Source organism: Gobio gobio (genome assembly GCF_949357685.1).
Source record: "Gobio gobio genome assembly, chromosome: 17".
In the NCBI taxonomy this organism is placed as follows: Eukaryota; Metazoa; Chordata; class Actinopteri; order Cypriniformes; family Gobionidae; genus Gobio; species Gobio gobio.
The window spans coordinates 9,797,357-9,822,846 of NC_137110.1; the positions used below are offsets into that span (position 1 = coordinate 9,797,357).

General features: G+C 37.1%; 2 protein-coding genes across 2 annotated transcripts in view; both read left to right on the forward strand.

The window, feature by feature from the left end:
- Positions 1–1,018: 1,018 nt before the first annotated feature.
- Positions 1,019–16,485, forward strand: ptgis (prostaglandin I2 (prostacyclin) synthase). The gene is made up of 10 exons (XM_079840628.1): positions 1,019–1,315; positions 1,429–1,552; positions 6,459–6,634; positions 7,207–7,353; positions 8,653–8,777; positions 8,891–9,072; positions 11,771–11,909; positions 13,417–13,598; positions 15,210–15,361; positions 16,248–16,485. Exons 1-10 carry the CDS (start codon positions 1,248–1,250, stop codon positions 16,390–16,392), a joined length of 1,440 nt encoding a protein of 479 aa, XP_079696754.1. The 5' UTR covers positions 1,019–1,247; the 3' UTR covers positions 16,393–16,485.
- Positions 16,486–22,472: 5,987 nt separating this feature from the next.
- kcnb1 (potassium voltage-gated channel, Shab-related subfamily, member 1) overlaps positions 22,473–25,490 on the forward strand; it is a gene marked incomplete at both ends in the record, with an annotated part of 35,224 nt that continues 32,206 nt past the window's right edge. Inside the window, one exon of the mRNA XM_079840160.1 lies at positions 22,473–23,048. Within this exon, the coding sequence (XP_079696286.1) occupies positions 22,473–23,048 (576 nt within the window). The remainder of the gene's footprint in view (positions 23,049–25,490) is intronic.

Sequence of the window (25,490 nt, forward strand, 5' to 3'; positions counted from 1 at the left end):
GACTGTTAAAATGCTGCAATCTTTTCACATTTTATGACTGTAGTCAGATATTCTGTTCTAAAGACCTAGAAATTGAATAGGCATAATCCTCACGTAAAAGCTTTTGAATTCACTGACAATGAGCTTTGTTATAAATAGAATTCTGCCTCTTGCTTTAGCCAAAATGTAGGTGTGACAGTAGATGGCATAAATTTGTCTTAGATTTAAAACTATAATTTTGATTATGTATCATATATTTTTATATTATTTGTATATACCCTATATTTGTAATATTTATTTATTGTTTTTTAAATATATTTTATATACAGTAGGCTATATAAAAACGTATTCTTACATGTAATATCCATTCTTATATTTAAAGGACAGATCAATTTGAATAGTAAAAATGCCCCACCTGTCATTTAGCAAACACATCCACAATGATGTACTATTCGTCATCAAAAAGATAGAACATGAAGACAGCACACACCCTTGATCTCTGAAAATGACTGGGCATAATATAAAGATACAACATGATTCATGTCAAAAGATTTCTCATTATCAAGGTGAAGTCTCTGATGTTTCGTACACACATCTCCCATGTATAGGCCTACTAATGCCAGAATATAATGAAAACGCCCAACATATTAACACATTATGTAAGTCTCTGTCAATGATGAGTGCGAAAATATAACACAAGAAAATATGTGAGGGAATTTTGTTCTTTGCTTGACGTCTAATTTCTGATGATTCATTTGCTGAGAAAATAGGCTATTTCAAAATATTTTGTGACTTCTGCATTTTAGACTGACCTTAAACAAGTCTCGGGCATAGCCTACATTTGTCAAAACATGTACCTTATGTTATCATTTAGTATTTTACATCTTTTACTTAATATTAAAGACATTTAAAGGAAAAAAATGTGAGATGAACACAGCTATTCGAAAATTACCAAAACTCAAAGGTCGTTGCATAATTCGCACACTGATGAAATTGTGTTTATGATGAGTATAAAGCAGGCTAGGTTTTGGTCTGCTTTATTTATGCTTCCTTGTGAATCACCAAGACGAAAAGTCATGTTGCTTCCACTGAAACTTTCTAGATGAAACCTAGAATGTCATCGTCAGGTTAAGTCATATTTAGACATTTACACGCCCACCGCTTCGACAGTGGTGAATTTCGTAATGAGATGTGACGTATGTTAGTGTTGGTTTCAGTGGAGTAGCTATTTAACTTCTGGAAACCAGGGCAGGAGATCACGCACACTCATGATGATTTGGACGGGGCTTCTCTTGCTGGGACTCGCTGTTCTGTTTCTGTACGCGAGACGCACCAGGTGAGTGCAGATCCAACCTGACCAGCTACCGAGTCCGACGAACGATACTTTCAAACAGAATAACACTTATTCTTATAACAAAAATACGTATCTCATATAATTACTTTTTGCAGACGAAGAAATGAACCTCCTCTTGATAAAGGAACGATTCCTTGGCTTGGCCACGCGCTTGAGTTTGGAAAAGATGCTGCTAAATTCCTGACTAGGATGAAACAGAAGCACGGAGACATTTTTACAGTGAGTTCTTGCTGGGTCATATTTTGGTACTGTAAAATAACACCAGCATTCAATCTGCAGTCTGTCATAAAGGACAGTTTGTTCTGTTAATGGTTAGGTGACGAATAACAGGTTAGCATTTTACACAATTTTATAGCGTTTTAGCATTTTTCAAGTTCACTTAGATAGTTAAAAAATACAGATATTTAATGTAGTCTCTCAACTGATAATTGAATAAAAAGACAAAGCAAAAATGGATAAAGTCTACCGAACATTTCTAAATGTCTCTCTCCTTTCTTGGCGTATACATACTTTCCAGAATTGTATATGTTTGCTTTGTATCTTTCTAGTGAGTTTCTCTTAATATAATCCCCTTTATCTTGCTCACTTGCTTAACACAGTACACAAGCTGCTTACATACATTTGTGAAAGTTGCTTATACAAATCATTTAAGGTTTATAGATCCAACATTAAGTATAACCAATTTAAGTTTGGAAATAATGCTGTATTTATAACGTCACACTTACTATTTATCTAACAGTTTAAATGTTTTTTTCCACACATAAAAAATATATAGATGGATTTTAGGAAGGGGGTCCCTCATAAAAGGTTCATCATATTTGAGGGTCCTTGGCATCATAAAGTTTGAAAACCCCTGATCTAGAACATGAACATGTCAAACAAATGAACCCAAACACTCTGTTGACTTTGCTTACATGATGGAATATCATACATTTTGACAAAAAAGTCATATTGGCTAGAAGTGGGTTACTCATAGTCAGACTATATCGGATCTATTGTTGACCAAGACGGTGAAATGACCACTATTGCTTGCTGGGCGATAGTATAATTTTTTCTGTTATGAAAGATGACTACAATGATGGATTATGGTCATATTAGGCCCTGAGGCACCAATCTCTATGGATGGTCTTTCTTGTTGACTTTGACTTTATTTTTTCATACTTGTGACTTTATATCTAAAAATTACACCCAAAAAAATAAGATTTACAACTACAGCTTCTTATATTCCTAACATTACATTTTACAAATGCAACTTGTCATGTGGCTGTTAATGAAATCAATTTATGTCTGCAGAATCTTAATTCCGAAATATAAGGTTCAAATTCCCAGACATTTTGTTGCCAATACAATAAATACATGACTTAGACTTAGACTTAGACAGACTTTATTGTCATCCAGCTGCACATTTTGCAATATACAGTTGAACGAAATTTCGTTGCAAGGCTCTGAGCATAAAAAAAAATATATATATAAAATTAATTTATTAAAACAAATCTAACTAGATCAAATATAAATAACAGCAGTGTATATTGCAGTAAAATGACAAATAAAATAATACTTAGTGCAAAATACAAGGATTCACATAAGTGATTAGTGTCATATGTATGGGGAAGAAGGATTTATTGTGAGTTTAGCAGTCTTATGGCATGGGGAATGAAACTGTTATAAAATCTGGTTGTTCTGCATTTGAAGCTGCTGAACCTCTTCCCAGAGGGCAGCCGGGAGAACAGTCCATGATTGGGGTGGAAAGGGTCCTTTAAAATTGACTGAACCCTGGTCAGGCAGCGACTGCCAGCAGTGTCATTGATGGAGGGAAGTGCAGTCCCTATGATTTTTTCCGCAGTCCTCACCACTCTCTGTACACATTTCCAGTCTGAGGCGTTGCAGGACCCAAACCAGACAGAGATGCAGCTGGTCAGTATGCTCTCTATTGTGCCTCTGTAAAAAGTGGTGAGGATTGGAGGAGGGAGGTTTGCCCCTCTCATTCGACGCAAAAAGTGCAGACGCTGCTGTGCTCTTTTCACAAGAGCAGAGGTGTTGAGGGACCAGGTCAAAGTGTCTGTGATCTGCACCCCCAAGAATTTGATGCTGCTCACCTGCTCCACTGTGGCGTTGTTGATGAGGAGGGGGGTGTGACTTGGCTGTTTTTTCCTGAAGTCGACGACAATCTCTCTGGTTTTGTCGACATTCAGGATTAGATTGTTTGTTTCACACCATTTCGCCAGATGTTTTACCTCCTCTCTGTAGGCCAATTCATTATTGTCTCTGATGAGACCCACCACTGTCGTGTCATCCGCATAATGATATGGTTTGTACTGTACCTGGCACGACAGTCATGGGTCATCATGGTGAAGAGCAGTGGGCTCAGTACGCAGCCCTGGGGGGAGCCGGTACTCAGGGAGATGACGCTGGAGGTGTTTTTTCCAACCCTCACGGACTGTGATCTGTCTGTAAGGAAATCCAGCAGCCAGTTACACAGAAGGGTATTAAGTCCAAGGGGGGCCAGTTTGCTCACCAGATTCTGGGGAATGATTGTATTAAATGCGGAGCTGAAGTCCAGAAACAGCATTCGCACGTGGGTGTTGTTCTTTTCCAGATGTTCCAAGCTCAGGTGGATTACAGAGGAAACGGCATCCTCTGTGGATCGGTTGGTGCGATATGCAAACTGTAACGGGTCAAAAGTAGGTGGGAGTTTGGAGATGATGTGATCCTTCACCAGCCTCTCGAAGCACTTCATGATTATGGGAGTAAGTGCGACGGGGCGGTAATCATTCAGTGATGAGATTGTATGTTTTTTGGGCACTGGTATGATGGTAGCAGTCTTGAAACAGGATGGAACGATAGCAGAGGTCAGCGAGATGTTAAATATGTCCGTGAGGACATAAGCCAGCTGGTCCGCACAGTCTTTGAGCACCCGTCCCTGTATGTTATCGGGGCCTGCTGCTTTCCGTGCGTTCAGTTTTCTCAGCATCCTCCGGACATCAGCTGTCTCCAGTCTAAGTGCTTGTTCGTCTGGGTGCGGTATGGATTTCTTCACAGAAGTGTTATTGAGTGATTCAAACCGACCAAAGTAGTTATTGAGTGTATTGAGGAAATCTATGTTGTCCTCACAAGGTAAGGGAGCAGCCTTATAATCTGTGATAGTCCGGATACCTTGCCACATACGTTTGGTATTTGTCGGATAGTGGAAGAATCCCTGGATTTTTTGACCATATGCACGCTTCGCTGTTCTGATGGTACGGTTTAGGTTAGCTCTGGCTGACCTGAGCGCCTCTCTGTCCCCACACTTGAACGCTGCATTTCGTACCCTCAGTTTTGCACGTACCTCATTGGTCATCCAGGGTTTCTGATTTCCCCTTGTGATGACGATCTTGGTAACAGAGACATCCTCCATGCATTTCTGGATGTATGCAGACACAGATTCAGCATACTCCTCAATGTTGATGTATTGATTTTCAGTTGCAGCTTCCTTGAACATGTCCCAGTCCGTGCACTCAAAACAGTCCTGTAATGCTGACACAGACCCTGCAGGCCAGACCCTCACCTGCTTCTCAGTGGGTTTCCCTCGGATGAGCAGGGGCCTGTATGCAGGAATCAGCAACACGGAAAGGTGATCTGATGAGCCAAGGTGGGGGCGAGGTGCTGCCTTGTATGCTGCCCCAATATTTGTGTAGGCTCTGTCTAGTGTGTTTGAGCCTCTGGTTGCAAAGTTCACATACTGATGGAAATGGGGGAGAACTGTCTTCATATTGGCCTGGTTGAAATCCCCAGCCACAATAAAAACACCCTCTGGATTTATAGTTTTTAAGTCACTGATGGAGCAGTAGAGCACACTCAAAGCCTCCTTAGTATTAGCACTGGGTGGAATGTGAACAGCAGTGATGATGACGGTGGTAAATTCCCTGGGCAGATAAAAGGGTCTACATTTTATAGTCAAAAACTCGATGTCCGGAGAACAATGACTTGAGACCACCTTGGCATTATTACACCAACTGTTGTTGTTGTAGATGCAAACACCACCACCCCGGGTTTTACCACTGAGAGCGCAGCTCCTGTCCGACCGGAATGTTGTTAGCCCCTCTATACTAACAGCCTCGTCAGAAATGGAGGAGTTTAACCATGTCTCAGTCAGAATTATGACACAGCAGTCTCTCATCTCACGATTTGTAGTTAAATCAAGCTTCAAGTAATCCACTTTGTTCTCCAGAGAGCGGACATTAGCGAGCAAGATAGATGGGAGCGCCGTCCTACAAGGGTTAGCCTTTAGCTTAGCTGTTAGCCCTCCGCGGCTACCACGTTTCCGCTTCCGATCACACCGTCTTCATTTCCTCTGGGTGCGGCCCGAGCTGATGGGAACTCCCGCTGCGTCATCGGCCGCTGGGTCTTTCTTGCATAGAAGTCCGAGGCAGTTTAATGTGTACAGAGTTGTGCTATCCAGTGCCGTTAATATGCAGTCTACGCGTAGTTCTAGGATAAACTGCTGATCGTATCTAAAAATTACACCCAAAAAAATAAGATTTACAACTACAGCTTCTTATATTCCTAACATTACATTTTACAAATGCAACTTGTCATGTGGCTGTTAATGAAATCAATTTATGTCTGCAGAATCTTAATTCCGAAATATAAGGTTCAAATTCCCAGACATTTTGTTGCCAATACAATAAATACATTAGCAATTGTGACAATTCACCTTATTTACAAGAATACACATTATGTATTTTACACTTTTTAATAATGACATATACACAACAATGTAGATTAAGCTTCAAGTATTCCGGGTCAGGTCCTAGGCCTCTCTGTTTGCATCATTGAATCATTTTCCTGTTTATTCCTGAAAAGCTGCTTTTAAACAAGCTGTATTGCATAAAGCGCTATATAAATAAAGGTCACTTGACTTGAGACCTCTTGCAATCAGAAGTCCTGAGTCTTTGAACTGGTACATGGCCTACCCTTAGATGGCAGTTTTCTTAAGAAATCAGTATCTAGATGTTACATAACTGTATTAGATAGGTGTTAAGATAACAATCATGTTCTATTTCATAACATTTCCTGTGCCAACCTACTTTTACTATTTTCAGCACTAACCACACTAATCTAACCACACTAATCTCATGTGAACTAGGTGCGTGCAGCTGGAAAATACATCACTGTTCTGCTGGACTCGAACTGCTATGATGAAGTCCTGTCAGATGTGGTCACACTCGACCAGACCGGCTATGCTCAGGTCCTAATGAAGAGAATCTTCAACCTAAATCTGCCCAATCACAACCTTGAATCTGAGAAGAGAAGAGCAGAGATGTAGGTTTCTAATAACAACTAATGTCATCTTGAGAATTTGCTTTAAATACAAAGTTCTGTCATGAAACTCAAGATGGCACAGGCTGATAGGTCTTTAACTCAGTGTGCCTGCAATCACATCGTTTTCAATAGGGCAAGGCTGATTGGTTCCTGCTATATCAGGAGCCATTGAGCTTGATGCTAAACTTTAAAATACTTGGTCACTGTATAAATTTGCAGTGCTTTTAGAAACCCTCCACCTTCCCCAGCTCCACCTGTATAGATCTGCTACAAGTAATTTATGTATGTTTTGTACAGCAGCACCATGCCTTGCTCACAACAGCTTCAGCTTGTCATGTATGTATAGCCAGAAGCAAGTCCTGTACTTGCTTTGAAGCAGCAGCGTAGCATACCTATTCCCCGAAGACAAAACATATTAACATTGTCCATTGCCATGCCAAAAACTCCGAGTCATGACAGAAATATTTTTAAGAAGTTTTAAGACGCTAAATAGATTTTTCTGATGAGGACAAACATATCAAAGCTAATTTGAACCATATAAATAGACAGTATGTGTTTGTGTGTTTGACTAGGCATTTTCAGGGGACCGCTTTGACCCAACTGTGCAGCTCAATGAAGAACAACCTCCACCTGCTCGTGACCTCTTCAGAAATGGGCCTTAAGAAATCTGAGTGGAAAAAAGATGGACTCTTCAATTTGTGCTACAGCTTGCTCTTCAAGTATGCCAACCTCTAAACTCAACATATTAGAAACCCTTAAGACTATCCATTCCGTTATTATTCATTCCAATGTGCTACTTTTTCATTTTTTTATAATGTAAACGGTGGTTCTATAATGTAAAAAGGTCTTACGGTGTCGAACGACATGAGGGTAAGTAATTAATGACAGAATTTAAATTTTTGGGTGAACTAACCCTTTAACCATTACACGTGCGTCTTGCGTATCACATGGTGTTCTAAAAACATAGACCTCAAGTCAAGAGAAGTTCAACTCCATAGTTTTGATTGCCTGTTTTGACAGTTCAGACTGTCTGCGTTTTTAACAGGAAAAACACGTTCTGTGTGAACTGGCCCTAAATCTTGTTTCTTACCACAAGCATAAACAGCAATGTGAAATAATCAGCAGGTTAGATCGTTCGCACTGCACATGTAGCAGAACCACAACTGCAAGTAGAGTTTCAGCGCTGGGACTTTTTTTTATCACGCTTAGAGAGCCGAACTCAGCTGAAAGCATGTTGAAAATGCACTATAAAACTAAAACTTGATGATCAAAGGGATAGTTCACCCAAAAATGAAAATTCTGTCATCTACTCACCCTAAAGTTGTTCCAAACCTGTATGAGTTTATTTCTTCTGCTGAACACGGAGGAAGATATTTTGAAGAATGCTGGTGACCAGACAGTTGACGGTAGCAATTGACTTCCATAGTATTTTTTGGAAGTGGATGCCGTCAACTGTCTTGTCACCAACATTCTTCAAAATATCTTCTTCCATGTTCAGCAGAAGAAAGAAAGTAATACAGGTTTGGAACAACATGAGAGTGAGTACATTTTGGGTGAACTATCCCTTAAAGTTTGTAGTAAATCTCAATGGCCCTGATAACCTTATTATAATATATGTTGTAACCTCATTTTGTATAAAGCTGTACCGGTTATGCAACGGATCTATTGTATTGTGATTGTGAAAAACTGCACACTGCTTGGCAGTCATTCTGTACCCATCAACAAGCAGAAACGATCCCACCCAAAAGCTGGCACATAATTATCACTTACTATTGTATAAATAGGACAAGTTCTCATGCCTCCACAAGGTGCAGCTTGGTTATCTCATGTATGCCTTCAGGTCATGTAGTAAAACATGGTGTTTTCTGACAATGGTGACCAGTCAAAGGCTTAAATGTTGTTTAAACAGATTTTAACACTCTGGGAAAAAACAGGTTTAGTGCAAAACGATTAAGGCCCACTTAATCAGCTTTTTATTTGTATGCTGTATATCCTCATACCTCTCTGTTTCTCTGCAGGACTGGCTATCTCACCGTGTTCGGCATAGAGAAGAACAATAGTGCAGCTCTGACAGAAGTTTACGAGGAGTTTCGCCGGTTTGACAAGCTTTTGCCTAAACTGGCTCGAACTACTGTAAACAAAGGTAATGTAGGTTTCATTCGAAAGAAATTGGTAATAATTCATTTTAATTAGATGTTATTTATATATTTATATAGATGTTACTAACCTGTGTTTTTTTTTATCTGCATTCATTAGCGGAGAAACAGATTGCAAACTCAGCACGAGAACAACTGTGGAAATGGCTAACTCCACCATGTTTAGATAGAAAACCAAAGCACCAGTCATGGTTAGGAAACTATGTACAGCAACTTCAGGATGACGGCACTGATGCTGAGACTCAGAGGAGAGCAATGCTTCTTCAGCTATGGGTCACACAGGTGAGTTTCTCCCTGTCTCTATCACTTAAGCCCCATTTCCACTCAAATTACCCGGAACAATTTGTACCAGGAACTTTTTTTACAGGAACTTATTTCCCCCCAGACCTGCTACCGTCTGCGTTTCCTCTGCGGTCTAAAGTACCGTGAAGATTAGGCAAATTAGTTGTCCTTTCACAACACTTACTGGATACACACAATGCATTGCAAAATAGTTACAAGACATTCTGAAATAGCAAACATACACGGTCATTAAAAAGTTAGGATGTTTATGAAAGAAGTCTCTTATGTTTAACAAGGCAGCATTTATTTGATTAAAAATACAGCAAAACAGTAATATTGTGAAATATTTTTACAATTTAAAATAATGTGTTTTCTATTTTAAAACATTTTAAAATGTAATTTATTCCTGTGTTGAATGAATTTTCAGCATCTTCAGTGTCACATGATCCTTCAGAAATCATTCTAATATGCTGATTTGGTGCTTAAGAAACATATTTTATTATTATCAATGTTGTAAACAATACCTAATATTTTCAGGATAGAAATAGATAATAGAAATATAATAGATTATTGAAAGTTCAAAAGAACAGCATTTTTTTTAAATACATTTTTGTGACGATGTAAAAAGTCTTTACTGGCTTAATAAAAGTATTCCTTTCTTAAAATAATCTTACTGACCCCAAACTTAAGAATAGTATACACCAATTCCCTGTTCTTTTCCATAGCAAAAAACTCATAGTTTCAGAAGACTTTAAATATAGATACTTTTATGGTGCTTTTTTGTAAATTTTTAAGCTTGGGAGTTTAAATTCACCTCTTTTTGTATTTCACTTGGAAACTGAAAAATAATACAGGGTTGGAATAACATGAACTATTGGGCAAAGTAGTAGTTCATCGTCATGAACATTAGGGTGAACTATTCCTTTTAGAATTATTTTTGTCTGATAGCATCCTTAATCACTCAAAACTACATAGTGCATACCTCGAGGTTGCCATAGGGATAGACTGCACTCTTTGTAATCTCACTGTAAACAAATGAGCCTGTCCCTGTGGAATGCACGGGTCTATGAGTTCCTGACACTTCCACAGTACATGAACACAACATTTGACAAACTGCCCAAAGCACACCTGAGACGCTGTATCCTGAGGCCAAACCGCACGTAGTGAATGATTCTATTGTAACTGAAGGGAATTATGCAAAGGAGGTGTTCATGCTTCCTTAAGTTTAACAGAATTATTTATGTGCATATTAGAGAAACTTGACTCGAGCTTGACAATATAAAATAACTAAATAAACACCTTGAGGTATGATTAAAGGATTAGTTCACCCCCCGTCATCATTTACTCACAGTCATATTGTTCCAAGCATGTATAACAGTGTGGAACACAAAGACAGAAATGTTGACAGTGCTCTTTCCATACACAGAAAACATACGGTATGCTGCCAAGCTCTAAAAGGGACATAAAACACAAAAAACTTTGCTTATGCAATATTATACTACAATGGAGTAAAATGGGTTTAGAATAACAAACTATTCCTTTTTATATTTGAGCGTAAATTTACATTGTCTAAGCATTCATGCCTCAGTACTCCAATTTAACCACACGAGAGCAGTATAACTAAAGAGAAATAGCTTCACTCCATAATTTGTGGCGCTTGCTAATATATACTATTGCACATATTTAGGGTTTATAATAAGCATGCACTGCAGTTTTGTTGTCTTTAAATACTTGAGCTCTTTAAAGCAGGATTTATTCTGATTGGCTGTCAATGTTTGCTGTGAAAGTGATTCCAACAATATTGTTACTCTGCGCTGTTGTCGTTATAGTTGTTGTGTGGACTCTGCTATTCTTTTACGTGTAGAACAACGACGCTTAATATTTAAACACTGATAATAATAAGAAATGTTTCTTGAGCATCAAATCAGCATATTAAAATGATTTCTGAAGGATTGTGTGACACTGAAGGCTGCTTTGCCATCACAGGAATAAATTATAATTCAAAATATAGTAAAATAGAAAACAATTATTTTAAATTGTACTAATATTTCACAATATTACTGTTTTTTAGTGTATTTTTGATCAAATAAATGCCGCCTTTGGTTCAAAAACATCTTGTTGAACCCAAATGTAGCTTTCTTCATACATACATTCTTCATCTTAGCCATTTATAGTGCCCAATCCCAAGCGAAAACAAATAAATCTATACAGGTTTTATTATCATGCATAATGTGTTGCATTGTTTAACAGGTTGTTCTAAAGTAACATGAGCACATGGGAATGTCCTCACATAGAAAGCACTTCTTTGTGCTTTGTCAGGTTTATTGACAGACAGATTCACCTAACAGTCTGTTTCAAAGTCTTCATCCCTCATTGACCTTGACTGTCAGCGAGGAGTCCCCTGAACCCACAGCAATTGTTGTATGACAGGTTTAACTGCATTGCTCCACACACACTGACAGCAGTGTTGATAGAAAACCACTTATGGAGAAGCAATATGCTGTAGGTTAGACCCTGCTGTATATTTATATAAAAATGTCATAAATCTTGTGTCAGGTCACTCTCTCTTGTTTTTCAGGCAGTTAAATAAGTTAGATTTAAGAGAAAAGCCAGACATTTAATGCAACAAAAAAACATTCTGAGTCAGAACCCTTTTTGGTTGGTTTGAAAGTAATTTAAGGTATGTTTATGTCTTCAGGGAAACGCAGGCCCCACTGCATTCTGGGTACTGGGCTACTTACTCACCAACCCTAAAGCTCTAAGGAATGTGAGAGAGGAAATCCAAGGTGGAAAGCACCTCCGTCCAGAAGAGAGACAGAAAAACACTCCAGTGTTTGGTAGGTCACATCAGTGAGATAATTTATCATATTATAATAAATAGAAAAACTTATGTATATGCACATCTATTTGTGGTGATAATTGTTTCTGCCATTGAATCCTGAATTAAAGATTTACAGCAGATATATATATGCTGTAAAATACACATAATATATATTTACAAACTTTTATGTTATATTAAGTGACAACACTAATATATATATATAAAATGCTGTAAAATACACATATTTACATAAAAAGTTTACATAAAAGTATATTAATATATTAATGTTGTAAAATACACGCATTATATATTTATAAACCTTTATGTTAGAGAAAGTTAAAATACACATATTTACATAAAAGTTTACATAAAAATATATATTATGATATATTTACATATTTATTATATAATATATTTATTATATATAATATATAAATATATATAAATGTTTACATAAAAATATATATACATATTAATGCTGTAAAATACACATATATTTACATAAAAATATATATTATATGATATATTTACATATTTATTATATATAATATTTATTATATATAATATATAAATATATATAAATGTTTACATAAAAAAATATATATATTAATGCTGTAAAATACATATATTTACATAAAAGTTTACATAATGTATATTATATGATGTATTTATATATTTATTATATAATATATTTATTATATATAATATATAAATATATATAAATGTTTACATAAAAAAATATATATATTAATGCTGTAAAATACACATATATTTACATAAAATATATATTATGATATATTTACATACTTATTATATAATATATTTATTATATATAATATATAAATATATATAAATGTTTACATAAAAAAATATATATTAATGCTGTAAAATACACATATATTTACATAAAATATATATTATATGATATATTTACATATTTATTATATAATATATTTATTATATATAAATATATATAAATGTTTACATAAAAATATATTAATATATTAATGTTGTAAAATACACGCATTATATATTTATAAACCTTTATGTTAGAGAAAGTGACAACACTACCATTCAAGCGTGATAAGTGTTGTGGAAATAAACACAAAAGAGATCTCCCGTCTGTGCGACACATTACTCGTGCCCACTGAATGACAGCGCTTGAACGGACAAAAAACACTGCAAATTATGCCAAAAGTCGAGTATCCTCATAAGCACAGTCTTATATGAGTTAAATAGAGTCATAAATGAACGTAAAGAGTTGTGCGAAAAGGGGATGAGTGTCAGATCCACGTCATGTGCGTCAGGTCTTAAATTGACTGCAGCCTGCATAAGAAAAGAGAAAACCACTCACTGCTCTTTATTAACTGAATTACTTTTGTAGCTTTAATAAAAATGTATCTATATTTAATTTACAAATTATGCAGTGAAGATGTTCATGTGCCCATGTCAAAATGGAAATTACAAAACCAACTCCATTTCCAATTAAAACCACATTTTGTAAATGTCATTTTTTTTTACAGATAGTGTTCTTAGGGAAACACTGCGTCTAACTGCAGCTGCTCTCATCACTAGAGAAGTGATTCAAGATAAGAAGATTTATTTAAGCAACGGCCAAAGATACCAACTCCGACGGGGCGATCGCCTGTGCGTTTTCCCCTTCATCAGCCCTCAAATGGACCCGCAGATCCACCAAGAGCCAGAGGTGCACTTTCAGATTCCACTTCCATCCTAAACTCAACCAAGCAGAGAGATGAGCTTCACTTGGGGGAGAAATCATTTATTACCTGAAGAATCTGTGCTGATTTGAGATAAATTTGAAACGTGCATTGATTTTTACTTTAATAGGTGCATTTGAAATAGACTCAAGCACTTACACTACTCTATTTAACAGCCTAAACATTTTCATAGACTTACATTAAAGGTACCAAGACCCATCTAGAATATAATAGAGACTTGGTGGTTGGCTCTTTTGACCAAGAGCAAGCCAGAATACATTGGCAAACTAACGGCAATGCCAAAGAAATCACCACACAGGAACATGGTAAAAACAACCTTAGCAATCACATAGCAACACCATTGCGTCGTGTTGGTGACTTTTCCATGGGCAAGCAACAAAAAAATTTTGAATTTAACACCTTAGCGACCACATCCTGTTTGTGAGTTTAACATTGATAAAAAATATATGTATTTTAATACCTTTGCAACCATATAGCAACACCTTAACATAATGTTGGTCAGTTTTCCATGTGCAAATACCAATTACAACATGAAAAATAGATATAAACTGATAGGCAATATATTTCAATTTAATTTAACACCTTAGAAACCGCATAACACCATGGCATCATTGCGGTTTCCATTGGTAAATACCAATTAGAAAAATGTAATTATAAAAATGATATTTAATTTAATACTTTTGCTCCATATAGCAACACGAAAAAGCATATAATATATATATAATATAAAATATAAATATAAATTATATATATAATCCATATATATATATATATATAAATTATTAAAATTCAAATATAATTCAAAATGATAAAAAGTATATACATTTAATTTAATTTCATAGTATTCTGTACACTCTTTAAGATCAAGATATCAAGTTCACATTTCTAAAATGTTAACTTATTTTTTTAGACATAACTGACTCTCAAGCAAGCCAACAAAAAAAGTTTTAAATGTTTAATGTTGCTATGCAATGCTAAGATGGATTTTACAGAACAGATAATGCATTGCTTAGTACATTGCTTTATTAGCACACCTCACTTATTGACATAACCCAAACCTATTTATCTTGAACTTTATTGACGTCCACCATTATGATCAAGCTTGGATTACATTCTGCACAGGTCAGGGGGCTAATCTAGTGAGATATCTGGGATTAGCCATTCAAGTGCTGTCATTGGCACAAAGACAAATAGGGGGAAGGGGGCCACAGTTTATAGTGGCTGCTGCTGCTCCTACTATCTGTGAGAAACAGACGCTCACACCACTTTTGTAGGCCCAAATGCTGACGTTGCACACCGTAGTGCTGTGTGTTGGCACTGTGAACTAAAGATCTGATCCAAGCTTCCATGTCAGGCATACTGATTAATAGTAAATTGATTAACAGCACAGCGAGATGCTGTTCCTGCAAGCAAACATTGGACACGTCTCACTAAAATATCACGTCAGCACAGTTTTTTGCTTTACAGTGTCTCATCAAGGCAATCTAATGTTGTTGTCAGGTGCTACAGATATCATTGTGATGCATTAATTTTACATTTTAAATTTTAATTCTGCTTGTCTTCTCGTAATGCAACAGAAGTTCCAGTTTGACCGCTTCCTTAATGCAGATGGGACAGAGAGGAAGGACTTCTTTAAGGAAGGGGTGAAGGTGAAAAATCCCTCTGTGCCCTGGGGGACCAAAGACAACCTGTGTCCAGGACGGGATTTTGCAGTTAGTGCAATTAAAGAGTGAGTATGATAGCATTCAACACATAAAAACTTAAAAGAGGACCTGCTATACTTTCTTTAGTGTGTAATGCTGCTGTTACAAAAGCACAAAGTCACTCCAAAGGGAGTTATTCTCGATATCAGTAAGCACTGTTTCTGAACTCCCTGAAATGCCTCCACTGTAGACTTGACATATATATATCACAATATCACAATATTCCTCATTTACACAATTTCCGTCCAAGGCATATGCAAAAAAAAAAGGGGGGCTAAGCCTGGTTGAGTTGCATAAGTAGTGTGTTGAAACACGCGGTGATGGTATTGTGAAATTTCCGAAACACGCTTGATGAGTTTGACCAATCACAACACAATGGTCCAGCCGACCAATTAGAGCACATTACACTTATTGGAAGGAGGAGTTTGAAAAATAGTTTTTTTGAACATTCAAGTCTGAAAACCTATTAAAGTAGACCTCAAAAACAAAATCAAGACTTTGTAAAAGGGCATAATAGGTCCTCTTTAAGGTGCAGTCACATTTACTGTTGCTACACAACATTTTGCAGGCAAAATCCAATCATTTCAATGGGATTCCACACGATTAGGAGTTTTGTGCGAGGGCGAAAAAGTTTGCCCCTGTTCAAGTTGGTTACTTGGATTCACCGCATTTACCAACAGAAAGATGCTTAGTTTGAAAGTTTGAAAAACGGTGATTCATACATTAGTAGACTATTGACAATGGATCTTTTTTTGTTCGCAAAATAATTAGCGAAATTTCACTAATGTGAACGCACCTTTAGTCCTTGTTTCATCAACACCTGCTCGAAGCACATCTATAAACGTTTGCCTATTTTATGCTTCTGTCTGTTAGCAACTATTATGACATTTGGAATTATTTTCTTCCCTTTAGGCTTGTGTTCACAATCTTGACTCAATTTGATCTGGAGCTATGTGACAAGAATGCAACGCTGCCATTGGTAGACCCCAGCCGATATGGCTTTGGCATTCTTCAACCAGCGGGAGATCTGGAGATCCGCTACAGAATCAGATCTTGACAGTGCCAATATGCCAAATCTTATTAAAACTGTACAGATCATTTTTTACAACGTCTTGAATACTTATTGCAATAATAAATATTGTATTTTTTTAAACTCTTGTTTAGTCATTTAATATCTCTTAAAGGGTTAGTTCACCCAAAAATGAAAAATTCTGTCATTAATTACTTACCCTCATGTCGTTTGACACCCGTAAGACCTCCGTTCATCTTCGGAACATAAATGAAGATATTTTAGTTGAAATCCGATGGCTCAGAAAGGCCTCCATTGACACAATACTTTACACTCTCAAGACCCATAAAAGGTTCTAAAGACGTCGTTACAAAGTCCATCTCACTAAATAATTAAATAATTCATGACAGAATTTTCTTTTTTGAGTGAACTAACCCTTTAAAACATGTCATTTGGGTTTCCTATTCTTACTTTTCTGAAGAAATATCCCACCCCGAGGCCCATTTTTTCACTTTTCTAATGCAATTTTAATGGTGATAACCTGCTTTAAATGCAGAATCACTCAGATGTTTAATTGTATTTTGCTACAAAATGATGCCAAACCAAAGTAAATGTGCTACTATAGAGAATAATGGTCACATTTTGGAAAATGCACACCTGCTTTGTTATACAACAAAGTAAAGCTTCGATCGGTCTACTGTGTTTTGACTAGGCCAAAGGAACATGGGTTACCCCAGGGTAAAATGCACTTTTTTTTCTCCTAAAACACTAAATAGCAAAAAGCACCACCTCATCACTTTCATAAACACCTGTTTGCTGGGAAATGTATCCATTATGTGCATTAACAAAAATCTAATTTAATATATGTTCTAAAATATAATTAAGAAATGTTGCAGATTTAGGCTTTTAGTGAAAAACCATGTAATGGTTATTTTGAGACATATTACACCTACAGTCAAACCAAAAATTATTCAGACATATACTGTATATATACTTTTTGACTAGTGGGTGCAGGACACTATAGTTCATTTATGTAAGTGCGAATAGCAAAATAAAGTAAACTGACACATTATACACAAAAAAAATTTCATACAGTGGACTACCAGTAAAATTGATTGGTAACACTTTACATTAAGGTTCCCTTCATAAAGGGTTTATAAAGGTGTTTTTAAATGACTAATAACTCATTTACAAATGCATTATAAATCGTTGATAAGCAGTTATAACTGCATGAATAAAAAGGGTGACTTTAACGCAATACCTGCCAAATAGTGAGCCATTTTAACTCACGTGTTATAAATGCTTAATAAATGTATTTATTCACACTTATTTAACGCAAACATTTATTAATGAGTTACAAACATTAATAACCTGTGAAAGTGAACACATGTGATCCATTTATTAATGAGTTACATGATTCACATGCGTTCACTTTACATTAAGGTGCACTTTCACAGGTTATTAATGTTTGTGATTCATTTATAAATGGTTCACATGTTTAGGTTCACAAGTAACTAATATCTGAACTTAATATCTCATCAAGTTATTGTGCTGGGGGGTTTTTTCTCTCCAAAATAACGTTTGATAATTTCATTTTGATAAAGAAGTTGATAGGCATAGAGCTTTTTGTGGAATATCATGATCATGGGAGTAACTTTTGGTAAGGAACATTTTAAGAAAAGTGGCAGTCATTGCGATATTAATGAGAAAACCACATATACAACACCCTTCAGTCTCTCTATGATAGTCTATTTTTGCTGCATCATGAAAACCTGAATCTGGTTTCGAGTTAAATAAGTGTGAATAAATACATTTATTAAGCATTAATAACTTTATAATGCGAGTTAAATTGGCTCACTATTTAGCAGGTATTGCGTTAAAGTCACCTTTTTTATTCATGCAGTTATAACTGCTTATCAACAATTTATAATGCATTTGTAAATGAATTATTAGTCATTTGAAAACACCTTTATGAACCCTTTACAAAGGGAACCTTAATGTAAAGTGGGACCAAAATTATTCAGACACTTTGACCAGACCATGTTTTGCTTAAGTGTTTTTTCTTTAATTGTTAATGTGACCCTTTACACCACAGACTGAACAAAATGAAGCATTGCTTGGTCATTGGTTGACCTAAATTAGTATTATCTAAATTTAACAGCTGATTGTAATCCATTACATGCCATTCTATTAAGTTATCTGACATTAAGATAACTTTGTTTTGACACAGTTTAACTCTGAGTTCTTGTCATATTTCACTACCGTTTTCTAAACTATTAGTGAATATACTGTGAGAAAATGTTGAAGGTGTCTGCTGTATATCTACACTACGTCACTATAAAATACATCAAATTAAATCTCAGCAGATTATAAAGGAAACTATTTACCCTCAAAATAATTAGGATAAATGATTTGCTCCATTAGCTGAAATTCAATACAAGGTCTTCCTGTAATGATTGAAGACCCAAGAGCATCTTAGTACAGCTGCTGTGCTTCATCTTGGTCAAATATTAAATCAAACTCACATATTCATTCAAGGAGCTGCAGCTATGGCTGATCTGACTCATAGGTTGCTCGAGCACTGCTCCAAAAAGCTGATGTGTTCCCTAACGCATATGAAATAAGTGGCTAGTTTTCTGTATTGCCCTCTCTTCCGGCGCCATTTTCACACAGGTTACTCGTAACGACACACAAGTAGCTGCTCCAAGAGCCTCTCGGTGCTGGGTGGCAAGGGTTAAGCGCGTCGTCTTTCTGCCATTGGGCGGTGAGACTACGGCGAGCCAGACATCTGCAAGGAAAGCAGCTGTCGCCTTCACGCAAGAGATGTTGGACATCAGGGAACGAAAACAGTGTGGATTCACCCCAAGACTTGTTGATCTTTTTCCATGAGAAAAAAAGCGGCGCGAAATGTGTACGTGTGGAGAAGATGCACGAGCTGCTGTGTCCTGGCTTATTTAAACTGTGGCGTCCCTGCGTTTTCGCCCATTTAAATGCTTAATTTCACACCGCTGTCAGCAAGAAGTCTTCACAAATTAAGGTGGGTTTTCTTTCTACCCATATTTATCAGTCTACCCAGTTTTTATACATGTTCACCGTATGCTTAAATATTGTTGGTCATATTGGAAATTTCTTACGAAAACAATGGGAAAAGTGTGACATGAGCTATGAGCTATTTTTATGTAAATAATATTAATTGCATTTTATGCAGTTAAACATCCCCTTCTACTACCTTACAGCTGCAATGAGGTTATGATATTGATTTGTGTCGTTAACACGTCTGAAGATGCAATGTTTTTACATGCATGATGCAGGATCAATACTGATGGATGCCACTCCTACGTTTAAATGATATTCAATGTCTTTATGATAGCACTCACTTTGCCAAGATGTTTCGAATATGTCCTCTGTTATGATCCCGAACTATTTAGCGTCACTTTTTTCTTCAAGTGTACGAGAAGATCAAGGAAATCATAATCATAAGCACAGCTGCATTGACACATTGGTGTGATGACTGCATGCCTTATGCAATTAATAGCATTTTAAACAAGAAAAGACGTGCGATGCTCATTAAAAACATTTTTAATTAGCTTCGCAATGTGTAGCCTACTAAAGACGAGAGCAAAATGTCTATCATGTCATCATGTGTTCCTCTTATTTTGCATGTTGTTGTTTTTGCTGCAGATGTAGGCTGTCGGGCTCCAGCCAACGTTGCACTTAACTCTTTAGCTACAAGGTATGCAAATTAAATATAACCTTTTAGTATTTTACTTAATAGTTATCGAGTCTTTTAATATACTGTACAGCCAAAAGGGATATGGGGAGTTCTCAAACGGCAGATGTAGCCCACTGAAATGATATTGTGATTAGCCGGTTCCTTTCAATGGATTACAGGTGGATCGCGTGCGTTCAAATGTATTTAGATTCAAATGTTTGTTATCTTTTGGGAGACGAACGGGCGCTTAACTTCGACAAAAACTGCCCTTCAGGAAAGCAGCAGACGATTCAGCACCACGCGGGCGGACAGCGACTTCTCAGGCTTTGTGATTCGTAAGGAATTGAATGATTGCGATTCATCTGAACGATTCCGGTTCCGTCAACGACTCTCTTAGTACTTCAGATTCATTTAGTAGCCTAATATTTAAAAATCGTATTGCTTTTACTGCCCTTGATAGTCTGTTGCCAAAATACGACATCATTAGAGATGGCAGTAGTATATGAGACATTAATTTATCATGGTTATTTAAAAAAGTGGGCTTTCACAGACATTTTAAAGCAACACTAACTTTTGGGGCTCTAGTGCTTAATAAACAAAACTGCATGGCATGCCTCTTGAGGAAGAATATTTTAGCCGGAGCTACTTTTCTCTGTTTATGTCTATGACTAATCACGCAGGTGCTGTGATACTCTGCAGCGAACCGGACTAAAATAGTCTGAATATAAACTTGTGTGTACCGTAGTGATTCAGGACAAGACAAAAACACGGTTTGGAAAATGGATTCATTATGTACTCACTCATTATATAAATTTAGTAGGCTACATTTTGAGCACAAGAAAGTTAGTGCAGCTTTGATGACACATTTTTTTAAGTAAATGCAGTCCGATAAATGCTGGAGTTGTATGTTTTTAATTAACTAAAACAACGGCTACACGTGCTAGCTTACCGAATCAGTCAAAAGAATCGAATAGAGTCGTTTAGGATTCGAACCACATTGGTCGCGCTATATCGATTCGATGAAAATAACCGGTCCATAAAAGACGTTTATTGCAGGAATCAGATTACACTTGTCGTGCTACATGTTTTTATTCACTAAAAAGAACCGGCTCATAAGAGTCATTTGTTCGAGAATCGAACGACGCGGATGGCGCGCGCTGTAGATTCGAGCCTACTGCGTGACGTACGCATAACAGGAACCGTTAAAGGAACACTCCACGTTTTTGGAAAATAGGCTTATTTTACAAGTCCCCTAGAGTTAAATAGTTGAGTTTTACCGTTTTTGAATCCATTCAGCCGATCTTTGTATCTGGCGGTAGCACTTTTAGCATAGCTTAGCATACATCATTGATTCTGATCAGTCCATTAGCATCTCATTCAAAAAATGACCAAAGACACTTTCAATATTTTTCCTATTTAAAACTTGACTCTTCTACAGTTAGATCGTGTGCTAAGACAAACTCAAAATGGAAAGTTGCGATTTTCTACACCTATATGGCTAGGAACTACTTTCTCATTCCTGCGTAATAGTCGCGGATATTCGCGGCCGTACCATGGCTGCAGCGCCGCAATGATTCGTTGGTATTCTGTGAAACATGGTGGTAGTATACACCTTCGACTTACTATCACAGCCCTTTACAACACACAGAACCATGGCTAATCACACAGGTAAATCCACAACACAATTTGTCGGCTGCAAGCCTGAAACTTTCTCTGCAACTACACGAACTTAGTGCCGGTCACATTGAAAGTTACCTAGCTGGGGGCTACTTTCAGGCGCTGTAATATCATTGCTCTGCTGCAGCCATGGTACTGCCGCGAAGATCCGCGACTATTACGCAGGAATGAGAAAGTAGTTCCTAGCCATATAGGTGTCGAAAATCGCAACTTTTAATTTTCAGTTGGTCTTAGCACACTATGTAACTGTAGAAGAGTCAAGTTTTAAAAAGGAAAAATATTGAAAGTGTCTTTGGTCATTTTTTGAATGAGATGCTAATGGACTGATTAGAATCAATGATGTATGCTAAGCTATGCTAAAAGTGCTACCGCCAGATACAAAGATCGGCTGAATGGATTCAAAAACGGTAAAACTCAACTATTTAACTCTAGGGGACTTGTAAAATGAGCCTAGTTTCAAAAAAAGTGGAGTGTTCCTTTGATCAAACGTCATGCAAATCCAGTTTTCGGTTGCTTACCCTGTTCAGCAGTCAGACTTTTAATGAAATATGCTTCTGCTAGTGAGTGACTGGTTTACGGATTTAACGTTAATTATTTAGGCTAGTAGATAGAAGATAAAACTAATTTCTTGTTTCTCCTTTCTTCAACAGCACGAATAAAATGAAACAGCTCGGAGAACCACTGGTAACACCGCCTGTCCCATGGCCAAAATCATAGGGTAGTCTACGCAAATAACAACATGGATAAGCCCTCTGCAGGAATGAGTAAAGTGGGCTCTCGCTCGACAGCCTCTCTGCCCCCGGAGCCTGCGGATATAATCCGGAGTATGTCGTGCTACCGGCGTGTCAAACTGAACGTAGGGGGTCTGCCGCACGAGGTCCTGTGGAGAACCCTGGACCGACTGCCGCGCACACGACTGGGCAAGCTACGCGACTGCAATACCCACGAAACACTCATGGACATATGCGACGACTACAACCTGGACGACAACGAGTACTTTTTTGACCGGCACCCTGGGGCGTTCACGTCTATTCTGAACTTCTACCGCACCGGGAAGTTGCACATGATGGAGGAAATGTGCGCCCTGTCCTTCAGCATGGAGCTGGACTACTGGGGGGTGGATGAGATCTACCTGGAGTCGTGTTGCCAGGCGCGGTATCACCAAAAGAAAGAGCAGATGAACGAGGAGCTCAAGCGGGAAGCGGATACTATGAAGGACCGGGAGGGCGAAGAATTTGATAACACGTGTTGTTCAGAGAAGAGGAAGAAACTATGGGACCTACTGGAGAAACCAGGCTCGTCTGTAGCAGCCAAGGTATACATCACTACACTGACAGCATCCTGTCAGACTGATAAACAAGCCCACACTGTAATTTTTTTTTTATTTTAACGGTATTTTACTGTAAAAATGCTACGGTGAAAAACAGTTAATTGGTTAACAGAAAGTTTCCGTACTATATACGGTGAATAACTGTAATAGATCTAACGTTACATTTCATTTAATTTTACAGTAAAACAGTTAAATTTACAGTTTTTGGAAGTGAAAAAGAACGAGTCATTGTGTAATTTACAGTGAAAACCCGTAAATTGACATTCCCAGAATTCCCTGCGTGACACTTCGCATTATGTATTTTCATTTAATTTCTTCTTTGCGTTTTTTCTAATCAGTTATGTACATTAGGGTTTTAGGTTACATCTGATGTTGTTAAATTAATGTTTATTGCATTTTTTAAATTTCATGCGTTTTGCCATGACGGTGTTTAGTGTTTGTATGAATGACACTGAGCACCTTCTATATATTAGTATTGTCCTCTTAAAAGCTGCTTATGATGGGCTTTGATTCATCACGTGATTCTCATCACCAGTATGATTGGTGGTTGTCCGTATATATCAAAGGTACATAATAGATATTAGTATTTCAATAGCTTGGTAATTTAGCATTATTTCAGTTAATGAAATATGTTTTTTTACCGTAAATTGTTTACAGAGTAAACATAATCATTACAATATAAACCTTTAAATTATACGGTTTTGAACTGTAAAATATATATTTTTTTTAACCATAATTATTACATTATAAACCTTTAAATTAGATGGTGCTGTCCCTAAAAACCTAAAACGTTACTGCCGTATTTTTTACGGTAAAGTTCTGGCAACCACAGCTGCCGTTTTTTTACCGTAAGTTTTACGGGGATTTTTTTTAGTGCAGATTCAAACATAAACACACACAACTTCCACAGCAGTACGCATTAGGCTCTCGTTGTTATAAATTTGATCATACAGCAGCATTCAACGTTGTGTCAAACATCTTCATCTGCCAAGAAAAAAACGCAACCTCCACATGAGCATATATCAACACTCAATTAGCTTAAAAGGGCAATGTAAAAAGTGCAGTTCAAGCTTCTGGACTCTAACCAAACAGCTCCAGTACTCAATCACAACAGAGTGTGCTTCTCATAGACTTCAAAACTTAGAAGGTCTGAGTCTGAATGTTTACATGGAAATACAATGCAGGTCTGACATATATCATTTTTAGTTGGATCAGTGGTTGAATGGTATTGTTAGAGATGCAATGCCTGTCTGTAAACTTTTGCTCTCTCTCTCTCTCTGTGTTGGCCATCTATTTTGCGTGTGCTCTAATTCTATAATTGTGTACCTGTGCTTATATATAGTCACATGGGATCGGGAGGGACAGTTCAGTGTAAGACTGTCCTGTTACCAGGCAACAGAGAGATGACTATTACTTTGAAAGGAACTATGCCACTAAAGGACAAAGTTAGTTTTTGCGGGCACCATTGTTTAGGCACACACACGCACACATATGTTTTGTATCCAGTTAAGAACTGAACAAAGAGCTGAGCTTCTTTTTTGGCATTTTCCTCTTCCCCCTCCCTCCTTCTTCAGGCTCCTTCACTGCACCTCTGGCTAAATGTCAGGGAAATGTCACATTAATTATCCTCCATGAGACTTTGTGTCCCATTTTGTTTTCAGCCCCTCCGTTCCCCCCTTCATTCGCTCTCGAACGGGCTCTGTCTACATCTGTCTCAAATCAGATTTCGCTGCATGGCCCTACCGCACAATGAGATTATGTCAGGCCGCCGTCATATCATTGCAAATTACCGCCCGGTCATATTTCAAAGCTAGATTTCACCTTTTCTGCATTTATTAGTCATGTATTACCATGCAATTAACCGGACACTGATTCATTAATAGTGTTTACATGATAGGTGTCAATTTGCTTAAAGGGATAGTTCACCCAAAAATGAAAACTAGCCCATGATTTACTCACCCTCAAGTCATCCTAGGTGTATATGACATTCTTCTTTCAGAGTTATATAAAAAAATGTACTGGCTCTTCCAAGCTTCGGAAGCTAGTTATTTTAGTCTCTAAAGTTTTAAATATGGATATTTTTCTCACACAAACGCACCACTTCGCTTCAGAAGGCCTTTATTAACCCCTCGGATCCGTGTGGAGCAGTTATATGATGGATAGATGCACTTTTATGGACTTCAAAAACTAACCAACAAGTCACTGCCGTTATAAAGCTTGGAAGAGCCAGGACTTTTTCAATATATCTCAGATTGTGTTCGTCTGAAAGAAGAATGTCATATACACCTAGGATGACTTGAGGGCGAGTAAATCAAGAGATAATATTCATTTTTGGCTGAGCTATCCCTTTAGAGATACGGATCTTGTATTGAAGCCTCATGGTGATGTCTCAGTCGAGGCATGAATGCTGAGGCAGTAAATGTTGTT